This window comes from Drosophila novamexicana, unplaced genomic scaffold (genome assembly GCF_003285875.2).
Source record: "Drosophila novamexicana strain 15010-1031.04,08,12 unplaced genomic scaffold, DnovRS2.1 tig00000434-arrow-pilon, whole genome shotgun sequence".
NCBI classification, from domain to species: Eukaryota; Metazoa; Arthropoda; class Insecta; order Diptera; family Drosophilidae; genus Drosophila; species Drosophila novamexicana.
In genome coordinates, this window is record NW_020824802.1 from 4528376 (window position 1) to 4545219 (window position 16844).

General features: G+C 37.2%; 1 protein-coding gene across 6 annotated transcripts in view; it reads left to right on the forward strand.

Moving 5' to 3' along the window:
• The window catches only part of LOC115760416 (acetylcholine receptor subunit alpha-like), a 405819-nt gene extending 390252 nt beyond the window's left edge, over positions 1 to 15567 (forward strand). For all 6 annotated transcript variants that reach the window (XM_030701721.1, XM_030701719.1, XM_030701722.1 and 3 more), the window contains 2 exons: positions 13736 to 13982; positions 14059 to 15567. In XM_030701721.1, the coding sequence (XP_030557581.1) occupies positions 13736 to 13982; positions 14059 to 14256 (445 nt within the window). In that variant the 3' untranslated portion in view covers positions 14257 to 15567. The remainder of the gene's footprint in view (positions 1 to 13735; positions 13983 to 14058) is intronic.
• Positions 15568 to 16844: the final 1277 nt, after the last annotated feature.

Below are 16844 nucleotides of genomic sequence, written 5' to 3' on the forward strand. Positions count from 1 at the left end.
TTTTCTGAAAATCTGGACAGAGCTGAAAGCGCTCGAAGAAGACCCCTGGGTGCGACGAAATTGACAACAGAGCAGCCAAGGCACTCCCATGCAAAGGCATCATGGCGGTCTCTTCACGAATCAATAAAAACGTGCTGAAATCATCATGATCGCCAAAGCAGGTGAGCAGCTTAAACAGCTGGAATCCTACCGGCCTATAAGCCTGCTACCAACGCTTTTTAAAGTCTTTGAGCGACTACTACAAAGTCGAGTTCTGGAGCTCGACAAGGTCACGCTCCAGGTCCCGGACCATTAGTTTGGCTTTGGGAAGCGGGTCCCGAGCGGGTCCACCGGGTAGTCAACAATATGCTGGCGACATTCGAACAGAAGGAATACTGCGTTGGACTATTTTTGGATGTCGGACAGGCGTTTGACAAGGTCTGTCACGATGGCTTTTTCTTCAAAATGAAAGCCCTAAAAGACCAAAGCTCGGGTGTCAAAGACATCAAAACAGGTGTCCCACAAGGCAGTGCCCTTGGCCTGGTGCTCGGCCGATCTCCCAAAAACGAGCAAAGCAGTGCAGCCCTCAGCCCTGCGAGACTGCCACCACCAGCAGTCACTGTACGCGGATGATACCGCGTTCCTAGCTTCGCACGAATACCTACAGAATGTAACAAATCTGTGCAGGACCGGCTACTGCTGGTCGAAACTTGGATAGATAACTGGAACACCTAACTGGACAGTTGCCGAGGGCTACAGTTTCATAGAGAGACTATTGAGTATTTCAGCTCATTCTGCTACTTGAGAGTCCACTTGGACCGTAGGTTCATTACAGCAACAAGAGCAAAATGCTTTAGAAGGCGCCCAAAACTCTACTGGCTATGAAAACTTCAAAGCAAGTTGCATATCTCCACGAAAGCACTGCTCATCAAAGCGATGCTAATGCCCATCTGGACTTACGCTGTCCAAATCTGGGGCATGGCGTCAACACACCAGCTGCGTCGAATAGGATTAGTCCTAGCCAAGGCAGCACGCATGGTTGCTAGGCTGCCATACCACGTGAAAACTCCATCGAACGCGATCTCCGCCTAACAAAGGTGGGACATCAGATAAACTTATTCAGCAGCCCTTACCTCGACAGGCTGCTGCAGCATCCGAACGCGGTCGCCAGGGTCCCAGCTGACCCATCAGAGAGAGCGCCTCTAAAGACTACACCACGGCGAACTCTGTACAATGCAAATTATTTAAATAGCTTCATTGTAAATATCACATCATTGTGAATATCACTCTATAAGTTAAATACTTGAATACCACCTTCTTCCCTCATTCATTCGCTTGGTAGAGATCATAAGGTACTGACTGATTCCAGCGCAAAATAAAAAAAATGAGTTAAAGTATCATCAAAAAAGCCTTAGGCCTAAAAAAAAAACAATAATGTATTTATTTAAATTAAATAATGATGTTATAATGTTATTATTATTATTAGAACTGTAAGTGATACTGTAAATGCACGCTAAGTCGGGGCTTTGGAAAACTCAATAAACTTAAACTCATTTCTTAATATCTATGTAATATAAATTTAATCAAGTTCATCACAGTGCGTGAAGATACTAATTAAATTAGATTGTTATGGTTGAAGGGTAAACTAACACTAACCATACAATGCATAGATATACCAAACAGCAGAATAATCGAAACACGATAAATCGCAACGCAGGAACCCCAAGGGTACCTGCGACCATTTTGTTATGCCCTGCGAGAGTAAGACTGCTGAGAGAGTCAGTAGAGCGCCGGGCTCGAAGCCGAACATTCAGTATGAAGTCGCATCTCGCACAGCGCACAATGTCGGTGCGGCTGCTGCTTTTCCTAATATATGTATATTACTTTTAAATCCTTACAGCCCAAATACATCTGTGTGTATGCATGTGCAGAGTGTGCCTCGTTCTCACTCATTGCTTTGTTCACTTGTGTGCATCTCTTGTGCATCTTAAAAAACCTGATATCTACAAACATACAAATTACGAGTGCCTGCGTGCGCCGTCACTTCCTCGAGATGTCGCGTTGCTGGCGATATTGCAAAAGTTCAGAGGCAGTCCAGTGGCCGAGTCTCTGAAGATTTAGTCCACTGCAATGAATATATATGATATAAAATGCGGCAAAGCCATATTAATGTATTTCAGAAGCAGTGCGATTGTTGAATGTATGAGCAGACCTGAATCTTAAGATGAGAAGCAACAACGGCTGGTGCATAAAAATAATTATAATGTAGCTTTTGCACCAGCAGTCGGCAAGCCGACTAAGCTGCTGCTGCGACGCAGGCAAAGACTCAGGTTACCGATGCTGACCCCTGGAAGTACTAATTTTTCGGATAGGCTATCTTTTATCTTGGAGACTTTGTTCCTTAATTGTCTTGGCTTTAAAATTTTTTATTGAGTCGCCCATGATTTATGTCAATTATGATTTATGTCACACTCATCAATTAAGAAGCTAAGTTGTTAATTTATTATGAAGAAACTAATAGACTCCCTATAAACATAATAACTCTCCTTGAGAGGTTCGCTCATGTTCTCTATTCGTTGATTCATTTTATTTATAGCTTAAATTATATCCTCTGTTGTTTTTTATACCCTTGCAGAGGGTATTATAATTTTGTCGTGAAATGTGTAACGCATAGAAGGAGACATTTCCGACCCCATAAGGTATATATATTCTTGATCAGCATCAACACCCGAGTCGATAGAGCCATGTCCGTCTGTCCGTCTGTCTGTTTCTATACGAACTAGACTCTCAGTTTTAAAGATATCTTAATGAAATTTTGCAGAAGTTCGTCTTTCTGTTGCACGCAGCACATACATATGTCAAAACCAGCTGAATCGGACCAGCGATCGGTCGAAAATTAAGCTGTTGTATGAAAAAAACATTTTGTTTTTCAAGATATCTTGACCATTTATTAGTTTTACTTGTCGGCATTTATTAGTTTTACTTTACTCCTCATATATATGCAAAATCCTATTAAGATCGGAAAACTATATCATTTAGCTGCCTTAGAAACAATGGGTCGAAAATTAAGTTTTTGTATAAAAAAACATTTTGTTTTTCAAGATATCTTGACCAAACTCGGCATTTATTAGTTTTAGTATACTACTCATATATATGCAAAATCCTCTTAAGATCGGACCACTATATTATATAGCTGCCATAGGAACGATCGGTCGAAAATAAAGTTGTATAAAAAAACATTTTGTTTATCAAGATATCTTGCCCAAGCTCGGCAATTACTATTTACCCTGTGCTTCTTAGATACGGGCAAATCACTATAAGCATTATGAAAAGGTTGGGTCTGCAAGTATTAGATCTTCGGCGTGCCGAAGATTGCTGCTGAGTCGATGACTGACGTCTGTTTTCTTCTGCAATTCGTTAAAATTGTGTTGATTTTGAAGCAATGTTTTCATATTTTCCGCCATTAATCCCTATCGTCGGCTTCCATTATAACAAACAAAATGTGATATAGGGAACCTATTAAATGTAATGGTGAACTCCTTTTTATACCCGGAACCCATTGAAAATTGGTCAAAAGGGTTTATTGTATTTGTGCAAACTGCAGAGCTATAAATCCGGTTAATAACCCAACTTTTATTGCCAACCAATTTAAGCCACAATTTAAATGCAATTGACTTTTTTAGAATACACAAATATTCTATGGTACAAGAAGATATACTGTAGAAAATGTAAAAAAGATCGGTTAAGAAAAAACCAAAGTTATATGAAACTGCGCAATTGAATGGGGCAGCAGCTTAAAGAATTTTTGTATACGTGTACAGCATGGTAATTGTGACTTTTTTCTGTAATGCTATTTTAGTTCCGTTTTAATCATAAGCACTTAATTATTGGTGTGGCTGCGGTCTGTCGAGAGTTCGAGCCCTACCGGGGAAAGTATGTTTTTTTTTTTGTTTGCTGGTGTGGCTGTTGAGTAAACTAGACAGCAAGTAATGCGGTCAGTTGCAAGTTCGAGCACTGTCAAGGGAACTTTTTTTTTATTTATTTCGTGTTGGAATAAGAGGGTTCGGGATATTCCCTAGTCGGGAGCTCCCGACTAGAACCTCTTACTTGCTCTTATTGGGCTTTTGGTTGAAAATAGTTCTTCTAATTCCTCAATTTGTCTTTGTGTGCTATAGAGTATTAAGTTGCACTGATCTTTAAACCCATGAAGTTTCTCACAAACTCTATCTCTACCTCAAGATTTTTGCATTTTCTAGTATCGGGGCAATCTTATTGATACTTCGGATCGCTTTTAGAAAATCTAAATCTAGCCCTACCTTGACGCTCCTACGAAATAAGTTACATTGTCGGAATAATGCTATATGCCCTTTATATGTTTTCTGTCCCCGAGTTTTTGAGCATCTAATGTTGTATGGTCCTGCATAGTCTATACCTGTATTAAAGAACGGGAAGGATTCTGTTGTTCTTTATTTCGGGAGATTTCGCATTATTTGTTCCACTGTGTGTTGCCTGCATCTAGTACATTTAACACATTTTTTTAGATGTTTCTTTAAGGAGTTTCCCATTTCCCATTTTGATCTAAAAATGGGTTAAAATAGTTAAAATAGTAGGACTATTTTACTGTTTATTTCTACTTATTTTTTCTGACGTAAGCAATTAATTTCTGTTATAAATTGATATGTTATATATTGTTATAATTGATATTTGATACTTGTTATAAATTGATATTTGAAATTTTTATTGCAATAAATCTTACTATATAAGCTATTGTCCTTTCTTATTTCTGCAGGCAAGAATAGCTATGACTTAAATTTTATGTAATCCTACTTCCGAAGTTTAATAATATTGTATTGACTATTATCACATCTTCGGCCATCTGTTCTTTTGGCCAATATCCTTTGGACATTGATAGCCATTCTGGTCCTTTCCACCAAATTTGGCACTCTCTTAATTTACTTGGACAAACTCCCCTTTAGGCCACATCCGCTGGATTATCTTCTGATTTTACATGACACTAATTTATATTTGTATTTTTAATTTCTTCAGTTCTTTTTCTTATAGACTTGTTTTTACTTGTACTGTTTTTTATACAAGCTAACGTAATTGTAGAGTCACTCCATGCATATAGTTGCATTGCCGTTGTTAGTGACTCATTTATTCTTTTCATTAATTTTGCTAACAGATGTGCTGCGCATAATTCTAATTTCGGTATGGTTTTTCTATTGTGTTCTGTACATCGAATTCTAGCGTTTTAACCTTCCTATTGAAGGTAATATCGCTTCCCAAATCTTTAACAATATTTCTTTCTCTATTTTACTCCAAAGATAAACTATCTTTCATTTTCTCAGCCTAAACATTTTACTATTGTTTCCTCTAAAAATTTGTTCAACACATTTACCTGACTGTCAAAATCATCTGCCCTCTTCTCTATTATCCCTGATCTAACTATTGTTATTTTTAGCACATTTTTAAATACGTAAAAATTTATTATATTTTGTTTGCATAATTATTTCTAACAAAACAATTTTTATTATTTTTAATTTTGTTTTTTTTTTTTAATTTCTTAAAGCGAAGTTTTGCTTGGTCCTCACGTTTGAAGCGCAGACGACGTGGGTAGTGGGGGGTGTACTTCTTGAAGAGTCTGCCCTCAGGATGGGCCTTGATCATATTCCGCAGGGCTCTATCAATCTCCCTTGCAGTCTGTTCTTCTGGATCGCTCATCTTTTTTGGGGGCCTTAGCACAAGATTTTCCACAATGGTCGCCAAGATGTTGGTTTGCTGGCCCTTGTGACCTTTTGACGACCCCTTCTTGCTTTTCCGACGTCTTAAATATTTTAATTTAAGGATGATGGCCCCGAAAACTGCATATAAGTTCTATGATTTCTCAACTGTAGATGTTGATGTTGTACATTCAGATCCTTGTTACAGTTGCTGAGATTGGTTAGGTTATATTCCTTGTAGCTTTCCAAATCACTGGCCTTGTGGCTCAGAAATGAAACAATAACGGATTGATGACGGCAAGTGCCGGAGCAGTATATTTGAAGATGTTCTTCCAAAGTTGGATACAAACCAAAGGCTAGGCGCTCAGTCTCAGCTGCAATATCCGGTAAGCCAAATCAGCATACGCCAAAACTGTCGCTTGCGACATAGGCAAATGTCAGGTTACCGCTGCTGGCCGCAGTGGCCGATCACTGAACTCATGCGTCAGCAGAATGTCGCAATGTAAGCAAAAAGCACCGCAACATTCTTGCGTTCTTATAAACAAAAGTGTGTTCTTATGACATAAATATGAACTGAAATTCGTATTTGTTAACTTACACACGATTAAAGCCTATAGTTTCACCTAACCACTCTCGAAAAAAATTTTAAAAATCGATCAGCCCGTTTTTAAGATATTTGTACAACAGTGCAGCAACCCCGTTGCTAGTCCCATACAAAATGACCGTAAAAAATTACCCTTGCACTTCAACCCGAATATCCTTTCTCAGGGATAATTGCCCTCAATGCACGGTATTCTTACTTGAAGAAACATGTTAAAGAAAGCTTAACACATTAATTCTAAACAAATCGCTCAGTCAGTTTTCTGGAAAAATAATTAAATGTAAACACACCTCATGCTGTACATTTAAAAGGACTATCGAGCTACTAGCTCCAACGGGAACCGAACCACTGCTCGGGATCAAAATATTTGTATATGGTAAAGAAATGCAGTAATAAAGGAAATAATTGGCATTTTACAATAGAACATTATCTTTGGTAAAATAGACTGATGCTAAATAAGACAACTATGCATTTATGTACTTATACACAGTATAATAACAAAAATGTGGGAATATTTCAATATATTTCTAACTAAATTTTTAATAGTCTCCGATATTGCTGTGAGAATTCGTTTACGTTTCATTTAAGTGCGCTGGGTGTCGTTCCCATTGCCTTTAGCGCACTTTTTACCGTTTGCACATTTCTTTCTACGGGGTGATAGGGTGCTGATAGCTTGTGGTATTTGACGCCAACAGATATGAGGTATTGCTTGAATTCGGCCGAAGTGAAATTTGTCCCGTTATCCGACACTACCATAAGGGGGACATCTGGTAATTCGCTTCTTGTTGTTGCCGTAATTGACTTTGTGATATTAACATCCAACCACTTTGAGTATGCATCCGTAACAATCAAAATCATCGCTCCTTCAAATAGTCCCGCGAAGTCGACGTGAATGCGCTCCCAAGGCTACTTAGGGTATTTCCATTAGTGATCGGTGCATTTTGGAGGTCGATTCGCATGTTTTGAACAGAACTCGCATGTTCTTGCCGCATTCTCGATGTCCTTATCGATTCATGCTTAGTAGATGAAAGAGCATCCAATACCTTTCATTTTTACTATACCCAATTGGGCCCTGTGTAGTTCGTCGAGGATCAGTTTTTGGGATAACCACACTATGTTAGAAAGAAATGCAGCCAGATGATATCTCATACTTGCACTCTCGTGATTTGTATCCATTTCTTGCAAGACATTGGCCGCACTCCAGTATTTGCAAGATTTTGCCCAAATGCTGGTCTTTTCTGGTTTCTCGAGCAACTAGCGAAGCTGTAACTGGAAGCCGATTTATTTGTCGTATTATAAAATTATTGAATTCGTCCCGATTTGCTGTGTTAAAACGGATATCATTCCTCGTTTTACATTTACATTTTCCTTTGATGTTTTGGTAATTACTGTGAAATTGAAGTTGCTTAAAATATTTGCATTGTTTGCCATCCTAGATAATTTGGTAGGGTGTAATATCTGTGCGAGTAGTTTGTTATCGGTAACTAATGTCTAACTTCTGGCGTATAAATATTTGAAGAATCGCTGTACCGCCCATACAATTCCTAGAGCTTCCTTGTCGATTTGGGTATATCGCTGTTCTGTGGGACTCATTGTACGGCTTGCGTATGCAATTGGGCGTTCGCTACCATTTTCCAAACCATGCGATAGTACAGCACCTTTACCTATTTTGCTGGCGTCCGTTGCTAGCACTAATGGAAGTGTTGGTTTATAAGGCATCAGCACCTGCTGTGAAACTAGAATTTGTTTGATTCTGTTGTAAGCTAATACCGTCTCTTCTGACCAGTAGAATTGTCGTCCTTTGAGTATATCGCGCAGCGGTCTTTCTAAAGTTGACAGATTTGGTATGAACTTTGAGTAGTTAGCTGCTTTCCCAAGAAACAGCTGCACGTGTTCAATTGAAGATGGTTTCGATGCTTTTAAGATGGGCTCAGTATGCTTAGTTGATTTATGTATACCCTCTGCGTAAATCTTGTGTCCCAGAAACTCAACCGAAGATGCGGCGAATAAACATTTTGATTTGTTCAATTTAAATCCCAGCCTCTGTAATTTTTCTTATGTTGCTTCTAAGGTTCTTAGCAACTCATCAACATCTTGTGCAAATATTAGAATATCGTCAAAGAAGTTACGGACGTTAGGAATATTTTTCAATGTGGCCTCCATTGCCCTCTGCCACTGCACGAGTTGGTTGAATGAGTCCGTGTGTTGCCGTATTAAATGTTAGTACGTGTGCGAAGTCGTCATCAATGCGCAAATGTGAATATGGATCAGACACATCCAAGTGTGCGAACACCGTGCATCCTTTCATTTGGTTGAATATATCCTCTGTCCTCGGAATCGGATGCTCATCAATTATCATTTGAGCATTTACAGTCGATTTGTAGATGCCAGTCATTCGTATACCTCCCGTTTTCTTCGTTACCACAAGTGTAGTGGATGTCCATTCTGAGTAATCAACTCGTTTTTAGATACCCTACCTTACCACCCACGTAGCATTTCTCGTTTTTGAATTTGCAATCTTTGCGTGTTGGCGTCCACATCCGTATCAATTGCTTGCCTGCTTCACTCTGCTTGCCGACTTCCTCTTGATTGGCGAGAAACCAGTTTGCATGTAGGCTCTGTATCTGCAGCTTGGTTGCCATTAACCGTTTTTGTTGATCGTAGTAACAATTCCCTGGAATATGCAGCCTCGTAAGCGTCTGCAAAGGTTGTTGGCTGTTTTGCGATTACCTCATCGCAAGTGCTGTGATTTTGCATGCCGAAAAGCATTTGTTCTGTAAGCATTCTGTCTACAAACGAGTCGTACTTGCAAAATGATGCTGCCTGTTTTAAGCGTAAAACAAACGCTGATAGGGACTCCTCTGGCTCCTGGTGTAGTTGGCGGAATTTTAAAACTGTCTGCGTATTTACGCAACAATAAACATTTGTTTCGTTTGCCATCGAAGTGATTAATTAGCACTTCCTTAATCTCGCTGAATTGTACTGTCGCTGGTTGCCTCGGACTTATCAGAATACGTAGCGCTGTGTGTGCAACCTCGGTATCATCCATCAGAGAGAGTTCTCAGTTGAGAGTTGATTGACGTGTTTTACTTGTGCTCCAAGATTTTTATATATTTTTGCGCTTTAATCCTGCCTTTCTTTTTCAAAATTTTGCATTTTTCGGTGCTATATTTAAAAAGCTTTTATAAATTGTGCAAAGTGTTATCTGTTGTGCAGCGTAAGTCTGTTAATTATTACATTTATAAAACGCGGTGTCAGTTCCTTGTTGTTGTTATTGCCTGTTTTGATTCTTTTGCTTTGGTGCTCCCCTATGCATACACTTGTTTGTGCGTGTGTTCGCTGCATACTTTCTGCTTGTGCATCGCGCTCTCGCAACAATTTTTTGATTGCTTTTCGCTCCAAACAATTTGCTTGTGTACGAATAATTGTTTTATGAGTGTTTACTTGCTCTATCTTGTGCACCGTTTTCGTTTTGCTTTGCGCTCTCGCATCTTGCATACGCATTTAATAATTATGTCGTACTGTGAGAGTATAATTCTGTGAGAAATCAATTTTTAAAATTGAATAATGTGGTTAAGTAGCTCTCGAGTAATTTTGACACGAGTTTCGAGTTGCTTGGCAAATATAATATATTCTTGTCCCTTCTTAGCAACTTGGATGTATCTCCAATGTTGTCTTTATCGCATCCCCAAGCGACTGTCCAATTACCCCTTTGTGTCTCGGCCTTCGGCGGACACCACTTCTGAGTCATTGGCAACCTATATTGCTGGCAAATCTTCTGCTAGCGTGTCAATAACCAAATATCATCATTCAAAATAAATGTTTTATATAATATGTTCCCAATCATTTGTGATCCCAAATTTTGGGCTTCACACATGATTGTTCACGAGTTCAAGCCTAAAATGCGTAACCAGCCTGTCACCCTTCCAGTCCCTTCAATAGAAGGTACCATTTCTGCCCCAAAAAACTAGCTTCATCTTCTGACCAAATCTTTATTCATTATCAGAATGTTAGAGGTCTCATTTCAAAGCATAAAAATCTTTTCATAGCCAGGACTTCCTTCGATGCGGATATAATAGCATTTTTAGAAACATGGTTAAATTCAACCATATCTGATTTTGAAGTTTTATCGAATAACTTTATTTTGTATAGAAATGATCGGCCGACTCGAGGTGGTGGAGTGTTAATTGCCGTTAAAGCCAGTCTCCAGTCAGAACTTTTCTGTTTTAGTACGCCTACTGACGTTGAGATTGTCTCAGTTAAGGTGTCTTTTCCTACACGGAATATGTATATAACATGCTCTCATATCCCTCCTTCTTCCGATATTCAAGTTACCTCCTTTCATTTCGTGCTCATCAGCCAATAAGCGCCGCCGTTGCTATCGCAAAGGAAATTATTCATTGCTGAATCAGCTTATTGATGCAACCGATTGGTCTTTCTTATATGACTCGGTTGATATGAATACTGCCATTCATTTTTTTTATATCACCCTAAACCCCTCTTAGATGTGTGTATTCCTAAGTCAATACCTTCGACAACTACAGGGGCATTGCAAAACTGTCCGCTATTCCTCAATTATTTGAAAAAATAATCACTTCGAATTTGCAGCATTTCTGCAAATCTGTTGTTTCCCCTGTTCAACATGGATTCGTAAAGATTCGGTCAACTACGACCAATCTGCTTGAGTTTGCTTCCTTGGTAAATGATGCTTTCCTTTCGAAAATGAAAACTGATGTCATTTACACTGGTGTTTCTGGTGTTCCTCAAGGTAGTCATCTTGGACCTTTACTCTTTACACTTTTTATAAATGATCTCCCCTCTGTTATATCACAAGCCATACTCATGTATGCGGACGATGTCAAACTTTTTCTATCATACACTAATCCCCTACATCATTCTCATCTACAAGACGATTTGAACGCTATACAACTTTGGTGTTCGGCCAATCAATTGCATCTAAATTGTTCAAAGTGTATGTTTATGACATTTAATCGTACTACACCTTATCTTGTCAGTTATACAATCGACAATATCCCTTTACAACGTATACTAACAATAAAGGATCTAGATGTTATTTTTGATTCTAAACTCTGTTTCAATCTTCACATAGATACCATCGTTAATGAGGCAAAAGGTGTACTTGGATTCATTAAACGATGGTCTAAACATTTTACCGTCCTTTTAAAACAAAAATTCTGTACATCTCGCCCTATTGAATATCGCCCTATCCTTAAATACTGCTCTTGCATCTGGTCACAATCCTTTTCGCGTGCTATATAAAAATTATAAAAGTTTTCACGTTTTCTCTACCGAACTTTCTCTACCCCTAATAAAATCGTTGCTTTCAGGATACCTTCGGGAAATCGCTGACCATTCCCAGCTTTGAGTAGGGGCATAGCTTGCCGGACAGGCTGAAAAAATTTTCCCCCATCGGGTCGGTGATTTCCCATTACTTTTCTCTTTGTCCTATCTACGTAACACACTTTATCTAACTTACATTGCTTTACTTTATTAACAATCTTCTTACTTTCTTTTTTCCTATTTATTGTATTTTCTTTATTAATATATCAAATTAAGATTATTTTTAATTTTACTTAAGAACACTTTTTTCCTACTAACAACCTTCTGCTTAGATGTAGGCTATAATAGCGTCACTGACATAAATAGCTGTGAAAAGGGGTACAGCTGGCCGGACTGGCAAATAAAACACCTCCATCGGTCGGTGATGCTATTTAGAAAATTGTATTCTTTAACTAGGCTTTTAGCATATAATTCTATTTTCTATTGTATACCCTATTGAATAATAAGGAAGACACTCGGTTGGTGACCATTAATAAATAAATAAAATATGCACCGTTGCATAATGGGGGCATATGGAATTTTACTCAGTTGCAGTGCACATTCGAATCGTTGGAAGTAAACTTGCACTGTAGTCTTCTCCGCCCTTGAAGTTTGGCATTGCAAACGGCGGTATTTTCGTAGAGATTGCTGCCCCACATGCATTTTGACCTGCTTGTTGCACTGCTGACTGAATGGCGCTAGTCAGTGAACTGATGACATCTCGTAGTTGGTCGATAGTAATGCTCATTTTGACCACTTCTGACACCACTTTTGTGTTCTTAATTCGTCTTTATTTAAATTGGGTAATTTCACAATACTCGTGTTCAGCTATTTCATCATAAGAGAGAGATGCTAGAGATCGCAATTCAGTCGGGCGATAACTTACATGCTAAGAATATATATATATCGATAGTAGCTTAAATTAAAGTCAATCATAACACAAAGTTATGTTTTATTGTAAAATGCCAATTATTTCCTTTATCACCGCATTTCTTTTCCATATACAAATATTTTGAATAATCTTGCTCCCGCTCAATACTGTAAACATTGTTCAACACTGATTCCGAGCAGTGGTTCGTTTCCCGTTGGAGCTAGTAGTTCGATAGGCCTTTTGAATGAAAAACATGAAGTGTGTTTACATTTAATTATTTTTCTAAAAAACTGGTTTATCGCTTTGTTTAGAATTAATGCGTAAAGCTTTCTTTAACATGTTTCTTCAAGTTGGTATACCGTTCATTGAGGGCCATTATCCCTGAGAAAAGATATTAGGATTCAAGTGCAAGGGTAATTTTTTACAGTCGTTCTGTATGGGACTAGCAACGGGGCTGCTCCTATGTTGTACATATATTTTTAAAACGGGCTGATCGATTGTTACAATTTTTTCAAGATTGGTTAGGTGAAACTATAGGCTTTAATCGTGTATATGCGGTTTTCGGGGCCATTATCCCTAAATTAAGATATTTAAAAAATGGTGGAAACCTAATTTTACAACCACCTGGTTTACCATTATTATAAATTAAAATTCAAAAGCAAATGAATATGGACAGTAAATACTTTAATATTTTGCAATTCTACATTTAAATTTATTTGGTATCGTGCATAAAAACATAACTAAATGCATTTAAAAGTGACCGATTCCTATTCCGATACCAACTACTAAAAATCGACGCTAAGTCACCGCCGGTTATTTATCGAAAACTCATCGTCAAGTAGTATGATTAACGGGCGACAACTTTCAATTGTGCTACCGCTGCGTTATCGGCAACTTTTTATTCATTATATTATATAAAATACGCAATATAATTAAGTTACATCACCGTAAATAGATTGATCAAAAAAATATAAAGGAATATTTTTTTTAATTTGCTTAATTTTATATTTGTTTTGTAGTTCAAATTCAAAACAACATACGCTTGCACAATAGCTTAAATAAGCCAATTTGCCACATTAGTCAATTTGGGTGAAAAACTGGAAAATGAACAAGATGAGTTCATGTTAATAAGCTTAATTATTGCTGATAAAAATTCCTATCAAAAGCTTTTATATATCTTAATTATAAAACTAGCTTTTTTATTTTATTTATTAAAAAATATAGTTTAACCGGCACGGGACCTTTCGGTGGCAGCTGTCAAGTTCATGGACCATTGCCCCAAATTACGCATTCTAGTTCAGACGACTTAACAGCTGTTCCTGATGTAGATTCTGGAAATTCGGGAATGAAGAGCCCAATATTAAACAACCCCGCCTTCTCTCATTCAAAATGCCCACCTCGAGTTCATCGGAGCTGCTTTTGTGTACGATTTATTGCAGAACATACAAAAATGCAGGAGGATTCTACTAAAGTAAGTAATTAAATAATAATTCGAAACTACAAAATATAATTTTTATTGTAAAACCTATATTCATTTTATATAAAAGGTTAAAGAAGATTGGAAATATGTCGCAATGGTGCTGGATAGACTCTTTTTATGGATCTTTACATTAGCTGTTTTAGCGGGTACAGCTGGAATAATTTTACAAGCGCCAACTTTGTACGATGATCGGATTCCCATAATCGAACAGAAAGATTTGGAGTTTGCTGGAACTTCAGCCGGACGATGTAGACCAGCGCAATAGCGTTTTTATACTAATATAACCTACATAATGTTGACCTGACCATATTTAAATTATTAACATGGTTTATTACGTTTTTTGTAAAAGTTTGTTTCATGCACATATGTATAAGTCAATGTCAATGTCAAAATGTAAGCCGAAAAATAGATACTCAATATTGTTAACAGCTAGTTTCAACTCTTTCGACATAGCAAGTACCTCCATTTGCTTTATGTTTAAAGGAAATTGACGACAAAATTATTTTCAGTACTAATGCACGCGGCAACATTAACGACATCGTCCAAATGAGGCAGCAAAAATAATTCCTCTTTTTAATTTTTATTATTAAACATTAAGTCTTTTTAGTTTTTCTAATTTTTTCTAGCTTGTAAAGAAATTCATCCACTGAAGCCAATTGGGAACCATTATTATAATGCTTGTACTGTATGGAGCAGTCCGTTTTCAGTCCAAACGAGCCAAACTACTTCCTAAGATATGTCTCCTTAGATTATCAGTAGTCTTTCTTCTAAATTTTATAACACTAGTTCATTAAATGTAGAAGATACAGATTATAATCTTTTCAAATGGTGGAATGTGCATTCTTGAATAATTTTTGGGTGCAATAAGATCGATATAAATATTTATACAGCATAACAAGGACCTAGCGCAAATCCGAACGAAATAGAAAACGAGACATTGTTTAATTTGTGTTAGCTTTCTTGACCGAATATAACTTAGACTCATAATCCCATTTGTTAGAACCGTACACATGATAAAAATTTAAAAAACTTTCAAACAAGATAAGCAATAACTAAGGGAAGACCAAGGAACACAATTACTTATTTAAATTTGGAAGCAATGACTATTTTTAAAACTGGCATGATATTGACATATCCCATTTTGTTAATCTTGCTGCATTATACGAGGCTAACGAGTATGGTTTAAGCTTCGCGTTTAGTTTTATTTGTTAAATCGGTCATTTAGTTCACTCGTGCAGCTATTCAGTCGGTCATGAACGATGAATTCTGCTTAGTATGCAGTCAAATCATATGTGAAATTAAAATCCCGCTTTCTTTTATGTTTATTAAGAACTGAACATCTCAAAAGAATGTATCGTTCATGACCGACTGAACGAGTACAGTATACATCATTCATGACCCACTGAATAGCTGAACGAGTGAACTAAATGAGCGATTTAAGAACTACTGAATAAGCTCAGTAGTTCATTTTAATGACCCGTTCAACCGAACTTGGTCTGAACTAAACGACACACAATCCAAACAAGAGGTTCTAGTCGGGAGCTCCCGACTAGGAGATACCCTGAACCCTCTACTTCTAACACAAAATGCAAATATATATACTATTCTAGAAGCTACATGTCAAGTTTGGTGACTCTAGCTCTTATTATTTACCAAAATTGCTCAAAAAAGAGGATGTCGATATCGATTTTTATTGATTTCTTGGAAACGGGGCAAGTTATCGATTATCGGAAACAAACTCGATCTGCGCAGGCACTAGGAAGACCTACATCTAAAATTTCAAGTCTCTAGCTCTTATAGGCTCTGATATCCTTACATACGGACAGACGGACTGACAAATGGATGCTCGGACGGATGGACGGACAGAGAGACGGACATGGCTAGATCGACTCGTCTATTGATGCTGATCAAGAATATATATACTTTACGAGGTCGGAGATGCTTCCTTTTGCCTGTTACAAACGTTTACAATTTGCACACATACAATATACCATTTTTACCCACATTTTAAATGGGTTCAGGGTATAAAAAATAAACGAAGCTTGTGCGCTGCGCAAGTGATATTTTATTTTGGCCCAATACTTTATAATCTACTTTTTGATTAACTTTTATGTGTATTGTCCAAAAGTTTTGAAATTTTGAGGGCTAAGCATATTTTTATAATTGCGGTGTATGTAGTCCAGTATTTGTAATATATACATATTTGTAGGGCTTGCATTAGTTACTTAATTTTTGTTCATATGCATACATATGTACGTATGTATGTATCTATTTGGATCGGAAATGTCTGCTTATGGCTGTTGTTACATGTTCAAAACTTTATTTCACAATTTTTAACATTTATATTTTACAGGTACATGCACACATATGTCAGGCATTTAAAACATTTCCGAATCCCTTTAGACACAGAATATATAATTAATAGTTAGTATATGTTATAAATATTCATTGGTACATATGTATGAGGTTATAAAATTATAATAATAAGTAATATATGCAGCATCTAATCATAGCACTGTTAGTGTGCGTGAGACTTCATAAATTATGATTAAAGATTTTTCAAATCTTTACAGCAAACTGTAACCAAGACCTAATTTATACTACAGTATATTTAATTCTATAACACATGCACAATGTATGCATGTGCTCGATACTGTAGATTAAAATACAAAATGTGAAATAGAAAGTTAACATTAAAATATATAAGGTAAAATATTAGTTTAAAGTAGGTATTTGTTACTCAATAAAGTTAAAAATTAAAATTATTTTAATGGTTTGACGTTATTGGATCTTAAATTATTAAACACTAATATATACTAGTGGATATTGCACGTCCTTGTCCTTGGCACATTT